Source organism: Oppia nitens, unplaced genomic scaffold, assembly GCF_028296485.1.
Source record: "Oppia nitens isolate AA-2021 unplaced genomic scaffold, nextdenovo-longstitch-racon4-pilon3 scaffold5_pilon_pilon_pilon, whole genome shotgun sequence".
In the NCBI taxonomy this organism is placed as follows: domain Eukaryota; kingdom Metazoa; phylum Arthropoda; class Arachnida; order Sarcoptiformes; family Oppiidae; genus Oppia; species Oppia nitens.
Window position 1 is genome coordinate 4,214,163 of NW_026533243.1, and position 26,299 is coordinate 4,240,461.

At 22.1% G+C, this 26,299-nt stretch overlaps 1 protein-coding gene across 3 annotated transcripts; it reads left to right on the forward strand.

Moving 5' to 3' along the window:
• The first annotated feature begins 1,569 nt into the window (after positions 1-1,569).
• On the forward strand, positions 1,570-22,139 carry LOC128961959 (uncharacterized). Of its 3 annotated transcripts, XM_054308300.1 has the most exons (25): positions 1,570-1,941; positions 3,124-3,306; positions 3,824-3,964; positions 4,337-4,422; positions 4,481-4,517; positions 4,634-4,693; positions 4,747-4,911; positions 4,993-5,037; positions 5,130-5,180; positions 5,993-6,085; positions 6,161-6,292; positions 6,363-6,725; positions 6,836-8,163; positions 8,220-8,825; positions 8,932-9,073; positions 9,173-9,310; positions 11,735-11,788; positions 17,215-17,298; positions 17,447-17,677; positions 17,738-17,920; positions 18,078-18,265; positions 19,484-19,529; positions 20,382-20,612; positions 20,951-21,133; positions 21,811-22,139. In XM_054308300.1, the coding sequence occupies exons 1-25, from the start codon at positions 1,758-1,760 to the stop codon at positions 21,981-21,983; spliced, it is 5,127 nt and encodes a 1,708-aa protein (XP_054164275.1). In that variant the 5' UTR covers positions 1,570-1,757; the 3' UTR covers positions 21,984-22,139. The 3 variants fall into 3 exon arrangements, with proteins under 3 accessions (XP_054164275.1, XP_054164277.1, XP_054164278.1); XM_054308302.1 differs by lacking the exon at positions 11,735-11,788; XM_054308303.1 differs by lacking the exons at positions 1,570-1,941; positions 3,124-3,306; positions 3,824-3,964; ... (1 more) ...; positions 4,481-4,517; positions 4,634-4,693 and having other exon boundaries at positions 4,855-4,918.
• Positions 22,140-26,299: the final 4,160 nt, after the last annotated feature.

Genomic DNA, 26,299 nt, shown 5'->3' on the forward strand with positions numbered 1-26,299 from the left:
ACCTCTCATCCCTGACCACTCATCCCGGAGCCGTTATATAGAAAATGTATTGCTATAACATTCATCCCATTTTAGATTTGTTTTCAAAAACTTATTTTTTAAAACATATATTTTATAAAGAATTCATAACTATTTAATAGATGGCGACATAGTTTCAAAATTTATTAAATTAATGCTATATTTATAGATTTATTAATTTTAATATACAGTTGTATAGTACAGTAATTATACTACAATTATTTATTTGTTAGATTTATTGTATAAATTTTGTACATTTTATATGCAAAATAATATAATAGATGTTTTATTAGAAGTCCTTTTTAAATAAAATCATAAACCGTTATAAAATAAGTTTAGTAATATATAAGTTAATAGTTTAAAAATTTAAATCCTATGTTAATTAATAATAATTATTATGATAAAATTTAAAATAATAATATAGTAAAAAATATAATAAATTAGTAATAACAATTATGGTGAATTAACGATTTATTAATTTATGTAATACTTTTATTTTTTTAAATTATTTATATCAATAGTAATATATTTTGTATTTATGTTGACTACTATTATTGTTTCCCAAAAAAACCTAAACTGAAAGTCATTTACTTAAACTATTCAAAAATTGTTTTGGTTTTAGTTGTTTTGCAAAACCGTATCAGTTCTGAACATAAATATAATATCTTATAAAATAAATTTTAAAAAAATTAAAGCATTTTTCAGAATTAATAATAATACAATACATAATCGATCACACAGTATATATCATGTCATAATCAAAGTTAAACTTAATTAAGATATTTAATGTTTTCACAGATTATTTTGTCCAATATATATATATATATAATATTTTCTGAATATATTGAGATTTTGTATAAAAGTTTAATTTTGAGATAATTTAGTTTAATTTTTAAATAAATATATTTATGATTCACTACGTCTATAATGAAATTCTTGTATAAATTGTTGAGATTAAATATTTTTTAGTATTTTATAGAAATTTATCCTTATTAACAATATTTTAAAATATTAAATTTTTATTATATAATATATATATTCAGGATTGTAGATATTTGTTATAATTATTATACAGTATAAACACTACATTTCTTTAGTACTAATTTTTTCTATATATAGTGACACAAACACACACTAAAGTCATCAACAATAGTGTACTTCAATTTAACTCTCAAAAGAGTTTATAAATACACCAAACATACCGTTCCTTTTGGGTAATGCTTACGAGTGGCACAAAATCTTAAGTGAATCCAAAAGTTTATACTAACCATAGTTTAGAAAAAAATCTCATTTTATATTCAATACTTAGTGAAGTCTTACAGCTGAAGCATTCACTAAAATCAAAGACAAATGCAAAAAATATTTTTAAAAAGTGACTGAATGTGCGCTTAAAAAACATTTAACTACTGTTGTCTCAATTGAAACGAATATTCACTAATAATTTGGATAAATATAACTTCAATTCTCCAATAATATTCTGTAAATGTATTTTAAAGATATAGAGAGTTATATCGACAATTGAAACTCATGTGATAATCAAATTATAATCCATTTATATAAATAAAAAAAAATTGTTTTCAAAGTTATTCCAGGAATAACATGTTTTTAAAACTATAGTGTCATTAAATATAATCATAATAATGTGTTGTTTTATCTATTTTTACTAATATTATTTAAAAATTTTAATTTGTTTTTTAACTTAATAATTATATTATAGTTATTGTGTGTTCAAACAGACAATGTCTTCAAAATTAAGTTGTGTTAGATTATTGACTATTTTATTGATATGGATATTGTGTACGAGTGGTAGTATTGATACAATTAAACGCAAGTCTCCGCTTCATTCAGATTTCATTGAAGAAGTTGAAGCAAAACGGTTAGAGAAACTGTTAGACGAACAGGACTTCATTGCTGTGTTTTTTTGTAAGTCATTTAATTATTATATCATTTAATTGTTTAATATATTCGTAGATTATTTAATATATAAATCAATTTGTGTTCATTAATATATATATCTACAAAAATAGCAATATTTTTACTTATATAATAATTAGCTTGTTTTTCATTGTGATTAAAGATAATAAATAATAACACAATAATAATATTATAAATAAAAAATAGTTCACATTTTAAATCTCAAATTCAATTTTTAAAAATAATTTAGATTAAAATAGATATGCTTTAAAATGTTTGTGCAAACATTTTTTTTTTTTGCTTTAGATTCTGTTAACTATTGACTAAACCGATAAATAAAAACAAGAAATAGAGAATATAAAGAAATAAAGAGAATAATAGTGAAAGAGATTATCAAATTATATCAATTAATACAAATCTATTAATCTAACAAAAAAATAATAAACTATAAAAATTATTTTATTTAAAGTTGAATATAAAATTTAAATATTAAATCTATTTTTCCAATGCTTTTAAATCAAACGATTCGTCCCTCAAATCTAACAAATACTACTATTAATAATAAATGAAATCTATTTTTACAACTTTAGAGATTCATAAGCATAGAGCAAACAGTTATGCGTTAGTGTAACTAATATACACTAATATATTAATAGCACTCCTCCTCTATTTGTTGCTTAAACTTATAGGACTTTCCATTTTTGGTTGTCTTAACCACCTTTCAACTAACAACTATGAAATTTTCATCAAATAATATAATATAAATTTCAAGTAAAACTTTATTTTTATTATTCTAATTATACATTAAATAAAATAATAATTTATATTTTATAATTTAGTTTTAAAAATCATATAATTTAAAAATAATATTTTAATTAAATTATTTTATAACTGTGGTAAATTTTTAAAAAACTTGGTAAAATAAAATAATTATTAAAATGAAATTACTAAACATTATTATAATATTTAAACAATTACTAATAAAAACAATTAATTTAATCAGTATAAAATGTTATAATTTAAAAATATAATTATCTACTCATATCTTATACAAAGAAAACTTTATAGATTAAAAATTAGATATCAAGTTGTTTCATACACTATAATTAAGTTAATGATGCACTTGTTTATTGTAAATTATTTTATAAAATAAAATAAATTATTTAAATTTATTTAAACATTTGATAAAAGATACTAGATCATGTGAAAATTGTAAAGATATATTAGACGAGTTAGAGAAGATTGATGGAGAAGCAGACAAATATGGGGTCGAGTTTGTCAAGAACTCTGAGAGAGCGGCCGCCAAAAAGTATGGTATCACTCAATTCCCATCCCTTGTCTACTTCAGGCACAGGGAATCCACCCTTTTTGAAGGTAAACTCGGGTTTATAATCATATATTATAGATTATATGACATCAAACTTTATTATATTACACTTTTATTATTTAGTTATATTAAATTATATTAATATTAAGTGGTTAATTAATTAATTAATTATTATATTGAGAATACATAAAAAATATTTTATTATAAAATAAATATTTGATTTAGGTTATATTTATAAAAATATTTTTATTCATTTAGTAGTATAGTTTAATGAATTATATAAATCGTAATATAAATGTATAATACCGGTTTGTATTATAAATTAATTTATAATTAGAAATATAACCGTAAATATGAAATATTATAAATTAATTGCTATATATTTGGAATATAAAGTATGTATAGAAATGTTTAAATAAGAATATTTTTCAAAGAAATTCATTAGTATTTGTTTACATTTTCTATATTTCTAAATTTGAATAATTCATTATAATTTTAAAATTTAATTATAATATAAATCATACAAATTATAAAATAAAATATTTTTAAAAAATGAATTAATAGGAGATCTGATGAATGAGTCGGAAGTATTGGAATGGTTGACAAGTGTAGAGTCAATGGATTTGCCCGATAAGATTGAAGAAGTAAATGCAAAAATACTACACAATTATATCGATGAACACGACTTCGTTGCCGTACTTTTCTGTTGGTTTTCTTTGTTTTCTAACTTTTACTTTCATTTAATAACTAATACTTTTAATTTAATAGTTTATTATAATTTAAATGACAGTTTGAACAATGATTTTATTGTGTTTATAAAGTTTAATAATTTGTGCTATAAATATATTATAATTGTTTATAAAAAAAATTGAGTCATAAAAATGTTATTTTTAGCTAAAATTTAAGTTTAGTTAAGATTTAGTTTATCTTTTATAAAAACACATAAGCATTGAATAGTAAAATAGCAATAAATGAATTAATTATATAAATAAACAATAATAATTTATTAGTAAGTGTTATAATGACTTTTAACTGCTAAATGATGACTATTTCTTATATTTGGTAATATTATGACAGATAAACAAAACTGTAAGAAATGTGAGAAAGTGTTGCATCACTTGGAGGAGATCGACGACGACGCCGACCAACACAACATCGGATTTGTAATGAATCTGAAAAATGTATTCAATTTTTAGTTATAATTGTTTTATATTTTTTTAGGTAAAAATATCTGAACCCGAACTCGCATATGAATATGGTTTGTATTATATATTTTAAATTTCAAAGATTTACTGTAAAACTTGATTCATAAACGGAAAATGCAAACAAATGTCATATTATTTTATTGTATTTGATTACATGTTTTTATCACAGGACTGGATGAACTGCCAGCTCTGGTCTACTACAGGAAAAAGATCCCAATTGTATACACAGGTATTGTGTTTCTAAATAAATAGAATTTTTTAATTAATAATTTGTATAATCAGATAACTTGGAAGAAGAGCAAAAAGTGTTGGACTGGCTCTTGGAGTTTAGGGACACCGTTGAAGAACCGGATGAGTTTGTCGACGACTCCGATGAGATTGAAGACGTGAGCGCAGCTATACTGACACAACTTATTGAAAGTTCAGACTCTTTGGCTGTTTTGTTCTGTAAGTGGTAAGCAATTTATGGTTCAAACAAATACACTCTCAACTAATCTCTACTTTACTCTCTAATAATACATACTATAGATGATGACGAAGACAAAGATAGTATGGAAGTGCTCCGAGAATTGGGTCTGTCATTGATTTTTTATAGTCTAATACTATATATTAATATTTTTATTTATTTATCTATTTTTATATAATTAAAATTATATATACAACAGAAAACATTGACGACGAATGCGATCAAAATAACATAGCATTTGTCAAAATAGGTATTAAAATATTTATTTGACATTTATTTTATACACACTTTTTTAATTTAGAAAATTTTGTTTTTACTGTTATTTTTTAAAAATCAAGTAATGATTGATAATATCTCATTAGTTTATTTAAAGTTTGTTTGTTTGCTTACTTTGCTATTTACAATTTGTTTATAAATTTGAGTTGTATTTTGGTATTCAATCTTTTTGTTATTAAAAAATAGCTGAAATTATAGCAATTAAAAAAATAAAGTACATACAGTTATGTTACAATTGGCATTACTTAAATTACTTATAAATATTTATATAATAATATTTTGATAACTGTTTATTAAAATATTATTAATATCTAATAAAAATCTGAGTACTATCTGTTTGTCAAAAATAAAAGTTTATTTACCAAAATGTTTTAATTATTTTATAAAAAGTTTTTATATACAAAATTTAACTCTTATTTACTTTTAAACAATTAGTTATAATAATAATAAGCAATTATTATATTAATAAGCAGTAAATTTAACAAAATTTATATGAAAACCAATTATAAATCACTTTAAATAATCATATACTATTGAATTTTTTAATTATAAATATTATAGTTGTAATCTCACAATATAACAATATATAGACTAAGATAACAGTTAGACTTTTTTATATAATTGTATAAATTAATTTATAAAATTATATAACTAAGTCAATGATATAATTAATATTAACTGACTCATTAATACAGTAATATTAAAAATGTTTAAACAATGAATATTAATTTTTGTCTAATAGATAATTTATTTAATTAACATAATTATTATCTAATGTTTATACAGATGATGTTGAAGTGGCCAAACGTTTTGGCATTGATTATCATGAGTTACCAACTTTGGTATATTTTGAGAAAAAATTACCAAACTTTTATCAGGGTATTCATTATATAATTTAAAGACAAACACAAACATTAATAACATTGAAATATTAATTTCATTATAAAAATTTAGGCGATTTAATGGTAGAGGAAGAAGTACTCAAATGGTTAATACATCAGAAAAGTAGTGATGAAATAGAGGACGTATCAGATGTAGTATTGGATAATATGATTGACTCATCCAGTTATTTGGCAGTTTTATTCTGTATTACATTTTATTCATTTATTACATTTAATTATCAAAACAATTAATGTGATCTTATTTAATATGATAGATGATAGAGACAATCAAAAATCAATGGAAGTACTGCAAGAACTTGAAAATATTGACGACGAATGCGACGAAAAGGGAATATTGTTTGTCAAGATAGACGACGACACCGTTGCCCGAGAGTATGGCATCGATGATGAGTTACCGACTTTGGTCTACTTTGAGAACAAGATTCCCAGTGTATATCAGGGCGACCTCAAGAATGAAGAAAAAGTACTCGAATGGTTAGTCAGACAAACACAGACCGATGAGATTGAAGAAGTCAGTCATGAAATGCTGGATCTACTCATTGAGAAACATAATTACATTGGAGTTCTTATCTATAAACCGAAAGATAAAAATAGTGAAAAATTACTCAAAGAGTTGGGTAAGACATCATAATTGGTTTGAATTTTAACATAACTTTTAATCTTATATTTATTTTATTATTTATTTTGATTAACCGTAAGAGCTATTAATTAATTTTATTAATTACAGAACATATTGACGACGATTGCGATGAAAAAGGAATAGTATTTTTAAAGACCGACGACAAAGAAGCGGCAGAAAAGTATGGAATCAAAAAACTTCCCGTTATTTTATTCTTCAGATTCCAAGTGCCCACACAATACAGCGGTGACATTATGAATGAGGAACAGGTCCTCAAGTGGTTTGTTGACCAACAAGAGACTGAAGAGATTGAAGATGTCAATAGTCGGACATTGAAGTCACTCATCGATAACAGCGATTCATTGGCTGTTCTTTTCTATGATAGTTCCTCTGCGAAGAGTACTAGTGTTTTAAAGGACTTGGAAGAGATTGATGACGACGCAGAAAAATATGACATCCCTTTTGTTAAAATAGACGACAAATCGGTAGCCAAAGAGTTTGGTGTTGACGATGAGTTACCAATACTTGTATATTTTGAAAACCGATTGCCAACTGTATATGAGGGCGATCTTACTAATGAAGAAGTTGTCCTTCAATGGCTAATTAAACAGAAAACTGAAGATACTGTTGAAGAAGTAACAGAAGAAATATTGGATGACTTGATCAGAGAAAGAGAATATGTATTAGTCTTCTTTGCGCCCAATAATTGCAAAGATTGTGACGAAATTTTGCATAAGAGTTTAGAGACCATTGATGACGATACTGACGAACACGGAATATTACTCGTCACAACTGATGACTTGAATTTGGCCAAAAAACAAGCAAAAGTCAATAAATTTCCAGCACTTGTACTCTTTCGTAATGGAGAAGCTGTACAATACAAGGGAGATATGCGTAAACCAGAAGCTATACTTAAATGGGTAACCAGTGAGGAAGCATTGGATAAACCGGACGAAATTGAAGAAATCAATGACAAAATGTTGGATAAAATGTTAGAGAAGAACTCATATGTGGCTGTTTTGTTCATTAAAGAGAAGTGCAGTGAATGCGATAAAGTATTAATTGAATTAGAAAACATTGATCACATCGCTGAAGAACAAGACATTGATTTTGTTAAAGTCAAAGATCCTAAAGTTGCCAAAGAGTACAATATATTGACATTCCCGACACTTATGTTTTTCAGAAATAGATTTCCACAGTTTTATGAGGGAAATCTCAAAGATGAAGATACTGTACTCAAATGGCTTATTGATCACAAAGAAGCCAAAGAGGATATCATTGAACTTGTGGACAGACATATGTTAGAAGTACTTCTTGACGATATCGATCACATAACTGTTTTTTTCTACGATGGAGATGACTGTCCTGACTGTGACACTATACTCAAAGAACTGGAGAATATAGACGATGACACTGACAAACACGGCATTCATTTTGTATGATTTGTTTTGTTTTAAGATTCATAAATGACTAACAATTCGGCTATATTTAGGTTAAAACAGATGACGATGACTATGCAAAAGAAATTGGTATAATTCAATTGCCAGCACTTGTCTACTTTGAACATAAGGTTCCCTCCATTTATGACGGAAATCTATATGAAGAAGAAGAAGTATTGGAATGGTTGATAAGGCAGAAGAATGAGGACACCATCGAGAATGTCAATCGAGATATTCTGTTCCGAATGATAGCTGAAAAAGAGTATTTAGCCGTTTTCTTCTATAAGCTCGACGACGACGAATCAGAAGAAATAATTGAACATTTGGAGAAGATTGATGATGACTGTGCTGACTATGACGTCCATTTGGTCAAAATTAGTGATCAATTGATTGCCAAGAAGTATGGTATTCGTCAACCACCAGGTCTTGTATTTTTCAGACGCGGCAAACATATCAAATTTGAAGGCAACCTCTTCGATGAAGAGGAAATACTAGAGTGGTTAACCCGACCCGAGAACATGGAATTAAGTGATGCCATCGAAAAGGTTAACAAACGTATGTTTGAGCGTATGTTAACCCGAACCGTATATTTGGCGGTACTTTTCTATAGTAAAACTGATTGCAAACAATGCGATAAAGTGCTCGAAGAGTTAGAAAGAGTAAGTAATTTCATTATAAAATCTATTAAATTTATTAAATAAAGCAATTAATAGTAAATTTTTTTTATTAATTTAATTTTAATATTATTAACTCAATTGCTTTAAGATTGACGACGAGGCCGATGCCGCCGGTATTAAGTTTGTTAAGATAGACGACTCACAATTGGCCAAAAACTATGGTGTCTTTGCTCTGCCGGCACTCGTATTCTTTAAGAAGGGAGATGAAGAAGAGCCCATCATTTATGCCGGTATTGAGAATTGATAACAATTTTTAAAAAATAATTTATGATATTTTACCAAATTTTTAAAATTAAATTAAATTAATAAAATTAACTATAAATTTTTAGGTGATTTGAAACGGTCTGAAAAGATCTTAGACTGGCTCATCAATCAAAAGGACCCGTCACTCGACAAGATTGAGGACGTGGACGCACCGGCACTCAGAAAATTGATTGAAAACTCTGATCATTTAGCCGTCTATTTCTGTGAGTGCTTATCATAACTATTTTTTATGAGTATATCTTTATTTATGAAATGATAGCATATTTTTAATTATTTTTTTTGGTTTTTCTCTTCAATGACTTCCTTATACTTAGAGAATGAAAGTTCAAAAAATAAATATTAAAACTTAAAAAAAATCGAGTAAACAATTTTCATATGAATATAAATTGTTATATTATTTTGATTTTTTTGAGTTTATATTTTACCACTTAATATAAATAAAATGTTTAATTCATTATTCTATCAAATCATACGAATCTTAACAAAAACTTTAATTATGCATTCAATTGAATGTTGAAAATTTGTTGTTTATATAATTAGCTCATAGATATACAGTATAATAAGTTTTTGGTTTTATTTTATTATTTTTTAAGCATTTTTTGATTGAAATAAACGATTTTAGTTTATTAGATGGGTGTGTATGTTGTGAATGGTTTACATTTAATATTAATAGTCTATACTCAGGGTTAAGTAAAGAGGGGGTAGGGGGGTAAGGACTAAAAAAGTAAAAAAGTTAAAATAACGTTAAAACTCATCTAAAAATAATATAATTTTAATTAAAATATTAAACTAAAAAATTAAAAATTACCTATTTGTTGAAAAGAGTAATCATATTACAATATAAATATAAGTTTAAGATAGTTTAAGAAGTTAATAAAATAATAAATACTTATATTACAAGGTTTTATTAATAATTTTTAAAATTTTAACTAAAAAATTAAAAAAATTTCAATTTTATAATTAGTATTCAGTCAGTATTTATATAAAAATAACATTAAAAAATAAAAATATATATCTATAAACTATAATCATTAAGTATTATTTAAAAAATTAATTATTTTAAAAGTTAAAAATTACTAAAATACTAAAAAAACTCATAGTGTATTATTAATGCTTTTATCAACTATTTTTAAGTATTAAATACATAATTATTTTATTTTTTGTTAAAATTTAAGTTTTTATTAAGTTTTTGTTGTTTTAAGTTTTTTTTGTATTTTTGGAAATTTTACTTATTTTCCTGTGAATTTATACGGGAACTTATGGGAACTTTATCGAATTTACATGGGAATATTCGGGAATTTAAGGAAATATTAGGGAATTTTCTTTTGACCCCCCCCTTGATTTTTGAAAAAATTGCCGTTTAAAAATGCAATAAAAATCTTACCCCACCCAATACCACCCCCAAGATTTTTCGAGAATTTTGTAAATTTTACCCCGGTCTACCCCCCTAAAATCCAAAACCTTGCTTAACCCTGTCTAAACTGTATAGAGCAGTGACTAAACGGGTCGCTTGAATACAGTTATTATTTTTAGTCAAACATTTTTAATGAGTGATCATCACGTGATTCACTAAACATTTATAAAAAAAATATAATTTAAATATAATGTAATGTAAATCCAATAGAATAGTCTTTACTTAAAATGAATATCTTATTTAAAATTAATTTTTTAAAATTTTATTTTATTTGTATAATGAGAAAGACTATCTTTTATAAATATTTTATTATCAAATCCTTGTGTGAAAAGTAATTAATTTTAGTATTCTTTTATTATTTTTTAATAAGAAAATTTTATAAGACATAAAAATGATAAAAATAAAGAAAATGAGAAATTTTTATTTACAAAAGATTAGTTGAATACAAATAATAGTAAATAAAAATATGTTTAAATTAAACATTTCCTGAAAATGTATAAACTATGTAAAGTAAAAATTATTATAATAATAATAATTGTATAGAAAGCAAAATTAGTTGAATATGTTAGATGAGACCACATTTAATTGTAAAAATTAATTAATTATAATATACATTCAGTTTTAATAATAAGTTAAGCATTATGTTTTTTTTAATTATTATATAAATATATTATTGTATTTTACAATTATCGTAATATGCAAAAAATTTCAATCAAACTATTATTTTATAAATAACATAATTGCATGTAAATGATAAATATACTATCAAACTAACTACAGATTTTAATTGTGAAATCCTATTTATTATTTTTTATTTATATTTATAAATATATTGTTTATTTTTCATATAAGCATAATTAATATTGCAATTTATTTTATTTTTAAAATATTGGCATTGATATATTATAATTTATTATATTTTATTCTTATTGTTTAGTAAAACAATAATAGAAATTATTATATTATTACATATTACTTGTATATATCAATCATAACTAAACAATAAAATCTATTTCATATTATCTCAAAGATACACTTCCGTCAAGTGTTGTAACCAATTATATTTAATGTAATTTAAAAAACATTTTATTTATTTTTATTTTTTCTTCTCATTTTGAATGCAAATCCAAAAACCAAAAAATTCCTAAACATTTTGTGAAAACCGATGAAAAACCAAATATCAAAATCCAAAATCAAATGATACTCTTTTAAGACGAGAAGGAGTTGTGTGATAAATGTGTTCAAAAGGGCACAAATGGTTTAAAAGGTAGTGAATAGTCATTAATTAATATATATTTTTAATTTTGTATTTGTTTTTTTCATTTTATTGTTACTATCAGAGATGTACTAAATATTACTATAAATTATATATATAATTACTTTTATTTTATTTTTATAATTTTTAAAATTTATTTTATTTGGTTAAGTTAAAAATAGCAAATTTGTTGTTATTTTAATTTAATACGAGTATGATTTTTAGCATATAATTATATAAAGAATATATAATGAAATTATTATACTATAGTACATCTTTGATTATATTTATTAGTATTAAATGTTTAGATAATCTAATAATTTGATTAATTTGATAAATTTATATAAGTAATTGTAAATAATGGCAAACTAGACTTGAAATCAATTTTATTTTGTACAATTGATAGATTAATAATGATAATATAACTTACATTAATAATTAAAGTCCGCATAAATTATAAGCGCTGAGCAATGATATAACAATAGTTGCATCAAACAGATTAGTACTACTACTACTACTACTATTACTACTACTACTACTATGTGTACATAATCTCCTTTTTCCCAATTTTTGTTTATCATTTGCTATAAAGGGATCTCCAAGTGCTTCATTCACTATACAAGACATTTACGGTGTGAGTCAATATATAAAAACTAATATTTTTTATTATATTTTAATATTTACAGAATATGATATACAATGAGCTTTAGATGATATCCCAAACCTCCCATATTTTGTTTCACACATCAATATTTTTGATATACAGCTCAATTGGTCAACATATTGGCTGTAAATATTAAATTATGTATAAAATAATTTGTTAACTTCAGTAATATATAATATACGGTATTCATAATAATAACAAATAATAATAAGAAAATTATTTAATAAATAATTTTATATATTGTTTATGATGTGTTGATAAATGTCTTTTATAACAAAATTGATTTTAATTTAAATAATTTAATTGGTATTATTTCTAATATAATTAACAATATAAATTTCTATACTAAAATCTATAATTTAAAGTACTTATACAGTATATTCAGACTTAATCAATAAATTCAAAGCAAAACAAAAGTATTAAATATAAGTTTTTATTGAATTTATATATTGTCTGAAATATTAACTTCAAAAATGATAACAAAAGCTGTTGTTCCCCAACATTATATGTTTGCAGCTGAGAGACAATTGTATCTTAAATATTGTATTATAGACTATAATTTATAGTATATAAAAATATATAACTCCATAAATTGTATGTTTATTACTAAAAATATGTAATTTTATAAAAAAATATCTCTCACCTTAATGCTTATATATGTTTTATTGTATACATACTTATATTATAACAAATATTATAGTCTACAGACATTTTATTATGGATATCAAAGTTTTTTGTTGTTGTATTATTCATGAAATTTGCTTGATTTACAAATACATACACAATGTGTTAAAAAGCAAATTATTATTATTATTAATATTTTTCTGTAAAATTTTTACATTTTGGAGGTCATTATTAGACATTGAGTGCCGCGAAAGTATTTTTAATTTACCACACATTTCATTGGGACAGTCGTGTGAATACTATGACTAGTTTTAGACGTCAATGATATTTGAGGTGAATAGCACCCACATAATTTGAATTATGTAATTGTGCAATGTTAGTAGTGTTAGTCTTATTCATACAAATTTTGACTAAAATGCTAATTCAGTACTTGATTTAAATATTTTTAGTTTTTTAAATTATTTTATATTTTATTGTGTATTGCATTATATAATACATACATTGCATAGAAATAGCATATCAGTTAAACAGTATATCTTAACAAAATCTCCACATTTATTTGATTTAAAATTACAATAAATATTGTTATTTTATATATTTTTTTTAATTTTTAATGTTAGTAAAATATAAATTTAAGTAAATAATAATTTAATACTCTTTTCGGATAAAATAACTTCTTTAAATCTATTAAAGCATACATTTATTAATATTATTTAAATGTATAATAAATAATAAAATATTAATGTTTTTAAATTATTTCATTGATATAAAAATAAAATTATATATATTATTTGTTAAAATATTTTTATGGTAACAGATAAAGTTTATACGATAAAATTAGAAATAGGATTAATTGAAAAAATTACATTTAAATTTATTAGATAAAGTTTTATTTATAAAAATTGTATAAGATATGTTTGAAATTGTTATTTATATTAATTTTCTTAAACTTAACTTAAAATATGCTAAAATAAACAAAAATTTAAAATTCTGTTTTGTTTTTTAACTTACTGTTATAATAAATAGGCCTTAAAAATATACACAAAAATTATTATCATAATAGGAATTGTCTCAATAATAAAACTGATTACAAAAATTTCCAAATAAAAAAATTATCAAAAATTTTCAGAACAACTAATACTGTCTTAAACTTAATACATTTATTTAAAATAAATTTCTCAATAATTATGTGGAATTAAAATATACAGTTTTGCTTTCAACCAGTCTATTGATTTGGTGTTTATAAAAAACAAAACAAAAAACTAATTGAGAATTTTATTTCTTACAATATATTAAACTTGATTTTGTTTATTAAAATTTAATGTTAAACAATATTTTTAAAAAGATTTGTATTTATTATGAAAAATAAATTATATATTTTAGCTAGTGTTGTAAAAAAAGAGAAATTTATAAAATAATATAGAAATTTCTAGAGTTTCTAAAAGAAATTTCTATCTATGTGATCACCATGTTAATTTTTTCTATATTTGTTATCTGTTAACAATATATAGTTTTTACAAATAATAATTAAATATTATTATTATTTTAATTATTAAAGTAAAAAATTAATTAATTATATAATATAATATAATATATAATAAAATGAATCAAATTTTACAAAACTGATAATTATTAAATAATTATTTTATATATAGATATCCCATTTTATATAGTAGTGTACTATATAATATATTATTATATGTATAGTATTGTCTCATTAATATAGTATTACAATAGCTTTAGATTTTTATAAACTTTATATTTGCCCATCTCTAATTATAACACAAAAGTTAGCAAAAATATTTTATTATTAATATATAAATTTAAATTCAAAAGAAAACTTCATTTAAATTTTGAAGATATTTTATAATTTATAAACTATAATGTGAGATGTTATTTAAATTTAACGAATATTTTATATAACAAATTTTGTATTACTCCCAGAAATCTCTAAATCATTTTTTTATTATTAATTATAAAGATTCAAAAATAGCAATGAATTTAAATTTGAAAGTTAAGTGCTAAATATATGGTGTCAATTATATCTATATATTTTGATAACTTACTTTCATTAGATATCAATATTATAAATGTTTTATATTAGATATTTTAATTAATTCTTATATTTGAATTTAAATTTGAAAGTTTATATTTGTAATAACATGTATTATCCTATTATAAAATTATTATTATTTAATATAAATACAATTTAACTTATTATATATAATTAAAAATTAGTTAATTTGTTTAAAAAAACTATTGAAATATACAGTTATTCAATATGTAATATAATGTATATTGTATATTAAATGTTTTGTGAATCATATACTCTATTAGTTAATTTTTTAATTGTTATTTTAACTAATTATTTGTTATTTTATTTTATTAGTTCAAACCATTTGTTATTAAGCTAATGGTTAGAGTTTAATATTTTATTAACTTAAATATTATTAAAATTTAAATAGTATACAACATATTACTGTAGTACATATATTAACAGTATTTTATTATTAAAAATAAAGGAATTATCTTTATATAAAGTTATGATTTTTATGTGGGACTGCAATCAATCAAAAATCTAACTATAATAAAAATAAACATGATATATATAACAATATTTAAATTTTGTTTTTTATGTTAAACATTATTATTATTATTATTATTATTATTATTAACAATGTTTTGAACAGTTAGACCGAGATTTGCCACAAGAGATGATGGGAAACACCTTTTAAATGAGTTTCAGTATATTGTGTGCAAACATTGGTATCAATTATATCAAACATTTTTACAATATAATCATTGATTATTTTTTGTTACATACATAGGTTATAAGTTATATTAAGTCGTGACTTTAAAATATTAATTAGATAATTTTTAATCGGTAATTCAATAATATACAGTATATATAAAGCAAATTTTTATTATAAGTTATAGACAACAATTAATGTATTAAAATTAATTGTGGTATAGATTGCATAGTAACTTATAAATAAATTTATAATACAGTATATATATATATATATATACACTGTATATTATAAAGTAAAATAATAAAAAGAGTTGATTTAGGGAAAACACCCAAATGTGATCCCGGATTTTCAAAATTGAATAACAAATAGTATAACTTTTGTTGTTTTTTATTTTACAATTTATTTAAGTGATTTTTATTCAAATTGTGTATAACTATACTGTCCAATGCATTAATCATATAATGTTATTTGATGTAATGTTTATAAAATTAATACATTGTTGATTGAATGAAATCAATACATCAATTGTATAAACACATCACTTAGTAAATGTAATAGATTTATAAAACAATTGTAAGGATTTCATCAAATGACTTATATATTATTATATTTACACTAAAATGTTTATAATGTATTCAAATAACATTTTTTATAAATTTCATAACAAATGTGAATAAATATAAATATAAGTTACTTATATTTTTATAATTAAATTCAAAATAAGACCAGTTATAATTTAATATTGATATCTATGAATATGAATAAAGTAAATTATATAAAAACATAATTTGTCAGAATATTTTTTAAAATTTTTAAATTAATTTAAATATATAAACATTAGTTTAAATGGATTTGTCAGAAAATTTTACGTTAATTTAGAAATTGATAGTTTTTTGCATAATTAATACAACATATGAAAATATTTAACAAAATTTACATAATCATATATAACTTTTTAAAGATTTTTTAAAATAAAAATTATTTAATTTATACAACTCATTTGAATATGTATTAATTAAATATATTCTGTTCGTAGATTATTTAAAAGATAAATTTTATTATATGTTATCCTATTAATTGTGTAAAACATTGATTTCACAAACAATCTGCTTATTAAACATTAAAAAAATAAATACATTTACTTATAACTTATGAACATTCATGCTTTTTACATAAATTATAAATACTAGTTTTTTTTAATAATAATAATATTTTTAATCTTTTTATATATATTAAATAATAACACAATAGCTAAGCAAAAGTGAAAGCTTGTGCTTTCTGTTATGTAAAATAGTATATTTAAAAAGCTTTTTTTGTGTACAACTATTTATTATTAAATTTATTATTTGACTATTTTTGCATTTTACTTATTATATAATTTTTACATATATATAAAGATTCACCGGATTGTGTTGAATGTAAGGCTGTTCTCGAAGACCTCGAAAATATTGATTCGGATACCGATAGACACGGAATTATATGTAATTAAATATTTTATAATAATAGATATTTAAGGCATCATTAGATAGATTTATTAGATAACATAAAATTTACAAACATTTCTCGTGAGATATTTTTTGGAAATTATTTGCTATTTTTTGGAAAATAAATTTTAATTATTATTATTAGTCGTGAAGACCGCAGAGACAGAGATTGCCCGCGAGTATGGCATTAAAGACCTGCCGGCACTCATATATTTTGAACGACAGATTCCCAGCATTTATGAGGGAGACATGACTGCTGAAGAGGATGTCTTGCAATGGTTGGTCCAACAAAAAACTGAAGACACCATTGAGTCAGTTAACAGAGAATTGTTGGAACAATTGATTGAAACCACACAGTATTTGGTTGTCTTTTTCTGTATGTTTTAACTAAATAAATAGGATTTGAAGTTTATATTATCTAATATAATAATATCAGATAAGCCCAGTTGTAGAGCATGTGATATAGTATTGGATGAATTGGAAAATATTGACGACGACTGTGAGATATATGGTATCCATTTTGTCAAAATACAAGACATACCATTAGCCAAACGGTATGGCATTAAAACATATCCGGCACTTATATATTTCAGAAATGGAAATCCACTCATCTATGATGGTATGAAAAGTAATTGATTAAAAACTTAACTTTATATTTAAACAATTATAAAAAAGTGTGATTTTATATTTCAGATATATTTTTAATTTTAAAAAATAATTGACAAAATCTATTGTTTGTATTTCTTATGATTGTTGTACTGGTATTCAACCATTAGGTGATCTGAGAAATGAAGAGGCAGTTCTTGATTGGCTTATAGATGATGACAACCGAGAGTTGGCCGACGAGATAGAGGACGTCAACTCAAGAATGTTAGAGAAACTGATCGATGATTCGCCATTTCTTGCCGTTCTCTTCTATGACAGTGATTGCGATGATTGCGAGGAAGTCCTCAAAGAACTAGAGGTATAATTATATTCATGTGAATCATTTGATTTTTATTTAATACATATATTTCATTTCAATTTTCATTATCTCATTTTAAAGTATAAAATAATTTATTTTTATCATATTTTTAGCCTTTATTATCATAGATTCACTATTTTTATTAGTATAATATATTTAATATTTAATTTAATTAATTAAATTTATTTGGAAGCCGTAACCATAAAATTTATTTTTATTTAATTTATTTTTTGTTAATTTATTTTTTGTTAATAACGGGAAAACAGACAAAATATAGGAATAACTAAAAATTTATATAATTTAATATTTACAAATTGTTTTCATTTTTACAAAATATATATATATTATAAATACCTTTAGATCGTAATTCATTTTTTATTTTTAGTTTTTCAATTTAGTTTTGCGCATAATTTTTTTTTATAGTTTTACATATAAACCACAATATAAACTAACAGAGAAAGTAATTTATTATGATATATTGATATTATATATGAATTATTTGTGAAAAACAACAAATAACAAAAACAATAAAATGATAAATAAGTTGATAGCAGCTTAACATATACTGTAGTAAAAGTAAAGCTATAGTTGCAAAATATTATTAATATTAATTAGTTTTTGTTTAGATATAAAAGCATAACCACAAAAAGTCAGTTATATTTTGTATAAATAGTGCGCTGGACTTGACATTCACTGTAAAACTATTAATCTTTTATTAAGAAAAAATAATAAAACTAAAAACTTAATGCATTTCTATAGTGTTAGAGCCAAACATTAACTGTAATGCTAGTGAACACATTATTTTTCAAATAAAAAATATTTGAATTTATTTACATATAATTTTAATATAATTTTATACACTTTTTATTATTTGTTTTGATAGTTTTTTATTGTAGTTCAATGCACTTTAAGACCCATTAAGTATATCACATGTTTTCCTATCAATCATTTAAGAAAATTAAATGATTTATGATTTTAGTTGAAAAAAATATAATAAAACAATGCTTTTATGTTTATATCATACTAATTAAAACATAAATTTAATGCATTGTTTGTTTTGTGCCATTAAATTATGTATTATATATTATATTATAAAAGCTAATATATGATTGTTTTGATTTAATTGATGCTTTAATATCGACCACTACTACCACTACTACTACTACTACTACTACTACTACTACTACTACTACTGGTTGTTATCGACCAAACGTGCAGAACATTGACGACGACGCCGACCTTTTTGGCATTGATTTCGTTAAAGGTATTATTCATCTATTTTATTGATTTCACTTAATTGTCTAATATATCTACATATTATACATATTTATGTAATATTTATAACTATTTTTTGAAAATACATTATTCGTGTAGAAAAAAATAAAAAACAAAATTTTCACACAAAACAAAATACTATTAAAATTACAGTACAGTAGTTACATATACAGTATATGATAGTAATTTGTAAGACAAGTGCATTGTTAATGGTTTGCATGCTTTATAAACCCTTACTTTACTTTATATTATATGTAATTATATGTACTTAAGATATATTCTAAATACTATATAATTATTCAGTGCATTGATTTTATTATAGATTTGGCATTTAATAATTGATTTTTACATTTAAGATAGCATTCATAGATGACAAATATTTAAATGATGAAATATATTTGTTTAGTTTTTTATTTGTGTTAACAAAATAAATCATTAAGATTATATTTCCTTATTGTTTAATATTTATTTGACTTTCATAAGACTATTTAATTTAGTATGTGTACCGGTATATAGTATATAGTTGTTATGTTACCAATGTTTTCTGTTTAGTGATAATTAATAAAGTATTATTTTTATATTATTTTTTATATAAAATGATATATAACTTTAGTACTGGAAAGTTAGTAGATTGATAATTTTATTATGAAATTTTAAATACACTCACTTACACAACAAGTATTTCAAAATAACATTTGTAAGTAAAAGTAGACTTTTCACTAAATAGCAAACACTGGTGTTTAGTGTGTCATCAAAAGAAAGTAATGATAAATAATATTCATATTAATAATAATAACATTATACTAATGAATAAACAATTGTTGTATAACTTGATTGTTAGTAAATGATGTGAAGGCGGCCCACAAGTATAACGTCCATACGTTCCCAACTCTGGCATACTTTAGGAAACAGAGTCCCATCTTATATGACGGCGATCTTTTGGATGAGGAGAAAGTCCTCAAATGGCTGACTAGTAATGATGTCTTTGAGATCAAGGATGAGATTGAAGAAGTTAACAGAAAAATGTTGGATAAACTTCTTAATGATAATGACTTTGTGTCCGTCTATTTCTGTGAGTCATATCCATCATCTCATAATAGTTTTGTTAAATTGATTTTTTTATTCACTCATTCAAACATAAATTATTCAAATATATACTTAACAATCAGCATATCATACATTATAATAATTACTATTTGTTGTTAGGATAGCATTTTGCATACATGTAATTGTAATGTTATTTAGAAGTAAATTTTAAAATATTAATTAAAATATTATAACATTCTAACATATTTCTTAAATTGTTATAAAATTTAATTAACTATTTTTGCATTTTAAAAATTGTGATTAAGATTTTGTTAATAATAAAAATTAACAATAATTTGATTCTTAAAAATAATATTATTTTAGATGAAAAGGATTGTTATGATTGTGAAGAAGTATTGCATGAGTTGGAGCACATCGACGATGAGGCCGACGAATTAGATATAATGTTTGTTAAAATACGTGACACGCGTTATGCGCGTAAATACGGGGTCAGTGAAGTACCCGCATTGGTGTTGTTTAGGAAAAAATTTCCTGCAATTTATAGAGGTATATTTTTATTATTTATTTATAAATATATACTAAATTTCATATATATATATTTAATGGCATGACAGTATTACATTTTTATAGTTTTTATATTATAGGTAAGTATATACTATTGTTATTGTATAACCAGAAACAGCAAAATAAATGGTCGATATTTTGATATTTGATGAAATTTGACATCAAATTATAAAAATGTGAGAAATATTTAGCACTAGTAGTTCTGAGCAATCATTTAGTTAGACATCAAAAGATAATAATAATTACTACTATTTGATTGCAATGATTGTTGCATTGCTGTCACTGTTCTTCAACCGATAAATATTAGGTTTTATATCCTTTAAATGATTAGATGTTTCTCACAAATCACTTCAGTATTAGATAACATTTGAAAATTATAGAAAAACACTGTAAAAATCTCACGAAATTTTGAAATGAGACGAAAAAAAGTGTAAATTTATTTTAATGATATTTTTGTGACAAAATTTTTATTACACACAATATATTCAGTTAATAACAGGTTTTTATGAATTTCCAACAAAAAATTTACTAATCCATAACTATTGTATATTTCATATAAATAAATAAGTTTTTATTGTTTTATATAATATAACAATAGACAAAAATAAACTAACTGTTGAGCCGTTAAGACTATTATTTACCATATAATTGATTGACAGGTGATCTCATGAAGGAGGATGAGGTGCTCGAGTGGTTGAGGAAGAACAGGTACCGACACCCGGAGCTTAATTTGTTTATGTATGCATTGGCTTCAATTACGGGTGCATTCATTTTCTATACTCTGTTCCTAATATTTTGCATTAAGGCACCGAAAAATGCCAAAAAAGACTAACAAATGTCGTCAAAAGTCATCGTCATTACAATCAACAACACAATTGACATCAAATAATTAATAAATCAACTCAAATGTGGCTAAACTATTCACCAAATAAAGTAAATGTTTAAATTTTGGCCCATTATTGCTCACTTTAAGTATATATATATTACAACAGATATTGTAATTATTATTATTGTTGTTAATGCATTATTAATAATAAAGATAAAAATTACTTTTTTGAAATTTATATTTTGAACATTTAATTTTTTAATTGATTTTGATTTTAAAACTATTCAATATTTAAATTTACATTAAAATTATTTTTTATTTTATTGGTAATTTATTTTATTAGTTCACTAAATTAATTTTGTGACTATCATTTATACAGTCAAAAATAGTATCCATCATGTGTGGTAAAAATGCTACTTTAATTAATAATAGCATTAATTTATTTATAACTCATTAAAGTTTTTAAAAGATATAAATTACATATTTAGCATTATTTAGCATTATTTAGCAATTTCCAGTCATTCATTACAAACCTATTTATATAGGGCTTGAAATATTCAAACTTTATAATTACTGTAATATTAAATTATGTATTTATATACTGTATAATTATTATGACTTTCAACAAATTATAATCTAATAAAAATTATGTTATTATATATCATAATTATGACGACATCAAAACAATTTGATTTTATTAATGTTTTAATAATTTTAAATTATTAAAAGTAAAAACATTAAATTATATTTTATAACTATTTAAGTGAAACTAATGTCAGACAGATTTTATGACATCACGACTTTAAAATAATAATACATTTTGTCATAAATATAATTTATTTTCACGAATTCCTGAAAGGAGTCCGTATATGCATTCTAAAAGTCTGTCGGTCGGTCTGTCTGTCTGTCTGTCTGTCTGTCTGTCTGTCTGTCTGTCTGTCTGTCTGTCTGTCTGTCTGTCCCATATAGGTTAGTGGTTCGAATCCAGACTCTGCTACAAATTTTTTTTTGATTTATTTTATTTTATTTTTTGATAAAGCATCAAAAATGAGCTATGGGATAAGTATTGAAATTTTGATATTTCATCAGGAACATAGAGATAATGGCGTCTAAAAATTAAAAAATATATTTTTTGATTTTTAAATTTAGATTTGTGTAAAGCATCAAAAATGAAGTATAAGAAATATGCATTTAAATTTTTATCTCCAAGAACTACGAGAAAATGACAGCTAAATTTTTAATTTTGTCATACTGAATCATTTGATACCCTACATGATTATAGTTGAGATAATTTTGGTATTCTGAACTATCTATATTTCACATTACTATAGTTGATTTTATTTTGTCATACTGAATTTAATTTTTAATTAGGATTTAGGAGTTCGTATGGAAATGCTTTCTAGCATTCTCAACTGGTTTATTAATCAATTGTTTCTTTAGATTACAAGACTTTAAATGCAGTAAATACTGTGTATTATATAATAAATTATATTAATTATTTGTTCTCTGTATTTGATATTTATATTATATATTATTGTAAAAATATGGTTTAAAATTAGAGTTCTGCTAATAATAAAAATTTTTAAAAATTTTAATTAAAAACTTATAATATCTAAAATTTTAATAAGCATTATTTTTCTTGAATTTAGTTTATTAATTTAATTTTAGTGATTATAAAGTTAATTAGTTAAATTGAAAATTTTTGTTTTTTAATTTAATTTATATTAATATAATTTTGATGAAGTATGTATTAACTAAATTATATTCAATAACAAAAATCATTTTTCAATTGTTTATACTGTATTTATTTTTGTATAATTATATTGTTATTTCTATATTAAATTTTTATAATAAGTCAATGTTTAATAAACAAATGAATATTAAAAATACAATAATAGTTACTATTATTATATGTATTTAATGATCATATATTGTGTTTTGATTTTTCTTATTTTTCATAATTATTTCCAGATATATTGTATTATACAATATAATACCATATAATGTATAACTTATAAATCTAACAAATTTTGTTGAACTTCGCTTATGTAATGTACGTAATCTCAATTCACTGTATGTCTGTATGTGTCTCAGGTTTTTCATATTTGATGAATAAGTAAAATAGGATTATTTGAAAAAATAATAATAACTTATCTTTCAAAGAAATGGACAAAAACAGACAAAATTTTAATATAGAAATTTCTTGATATTTAACAATATGTAAATTAAATTTTAAATTAAAGAAAATAAGACTATTAAATACTCAATTTTTATAAATTAATAAATATTACTATTACTAATAATATATACAGTAGTATATATTTTTTTATAATTGTTACATCTTAAATTTAAGTCTAAATTTTTAATACATATAATTTATGATTTTAAAATAAAATGATTCAGTATTGAATTAATTTTTATATCTAAATTTAAAAAGTTTAGAAAATTGGTTCAATCAAATAACAATATTAAATTATTTGATTTTTAAATCACATGTTTGAAAGCAATTATTATTGATATTTTTGAATTGAAAATATAAATATTAGATATTATTATTATATACAAAATTATACAATTGAATTGCGTGTATATATTTGTATAGATGTGTTTGTGATGCATGTATTTTATAGTTTAAAAAATATAAATATTGTTCAGTATATTAAATGACAAAAATACTATATCTTAAGTATATACTGTACTATTAATATATTTATTTTATGTATGCTATTTGTAAGCAATATTTAGCAATTAAATAAAAAATTTTAATAATTAAAGATCAAAATTTAACTTAAATTTTATATAGTAAATAATTAATTCATTATTTTCAATAATAATAAATTTTATAAGAGTAAAATCCTTGTATTAACTAAACAAAGCAATACATTTGGGCGATATTTACATTGACACCCATTTTTAGGTCTATATCGTCTCCTACATAATCACTATATATAATATTAATAATATAATAAATAGCTATACATTATACTGTACACTAAATATAAGGTTATATTTGATTTACAAATATCACATATTGTATCACAAATATGAACCAACAACTATGTTATTGTGAGGTAAAACATTAAAACTTTTTATCATATGGTAAATATAATTTTTTTTTATTGATTGTCAGATATAAATGTATTCATATATAGTCACCAACAGTTTTCATTGTTTATTTTTAAAATATACTTATTTATAATAATCAAACAAATAAATAGTTTCATTGTTTGCCATCAACTTTATTCTCATAAATAATTTCAAAACAAACGTTTCATACATATTTTTTTTGTATATTATGTGCCAAACAACTTGATATTATTTTTTATTAGATAAAACACAAAACCTTTCAAACAATAATAATAGTTGATATAAAAAATATCACTTTGATTGATGTCTACCTAATTGTATATATTTGGACAAATGTTTGCCACCCTTTCATTATAGGGGTTCATCACTTCAAATATCATTTGCTACTGAAATCTGTAAACAATGGGATAAACACACAACTGCTTGAGTGTTGAGATTTCTAAATAAAATTATTTTAATCGCTTCAACAAATAAAACAACAATATAACTATAAGTTTTGCTTAAAGTCATATTATATAAGATTGTATATATACTGTATATAACTTATTACAGTATATTATAATATATTAACAGTAATTTTTATTTTAAATATTATATACAGTTAGTTATGTTCATAATATTTATATAATACAATGTCACTATAATTAAATTGATTAATAAAACTGTTTATTTATATAAATCTTATATAAATATATTTTATAATTCTTAAAATAATACATTATTATTATTTGTGTTAAACTTGTATATCTTTTTAGATGATTGAGTACTAAGTTGTAAGTACTAAGTTTAGTTAACAATAATGTTTAGAAAGTAATTTTTATAAAAATTTACATAAAATTATATAAATGTTTACAAATTAAACTTGACCAAATAACATTATTTTGCTTTTGTAACTATCATATAATAATAATATAATTATACGATATTATTATGTTTACGTATTATTTTTGAAGGATAATAATGTGAAGTAATTGAAGAGCATTTAGTATATGTTAGCACAGGTATCCTTTTTTAATGATAGTTTTGAAGAGTTTATTTAGTGTTGACTACCCTTTCCCTGGTGAACAAACATTGACAGTAAATAAAAACTAAAAATTATTCAATGCTATGTTATGTTATAACTTTACTATACCTTATTGTATGTGTAAAAAACTTGAAAGTAAAAAGATATACAATTCACTGATTTTATGTGACTTTTCCATTTATTGTCTCTCATAACACTATATTATTTGTTT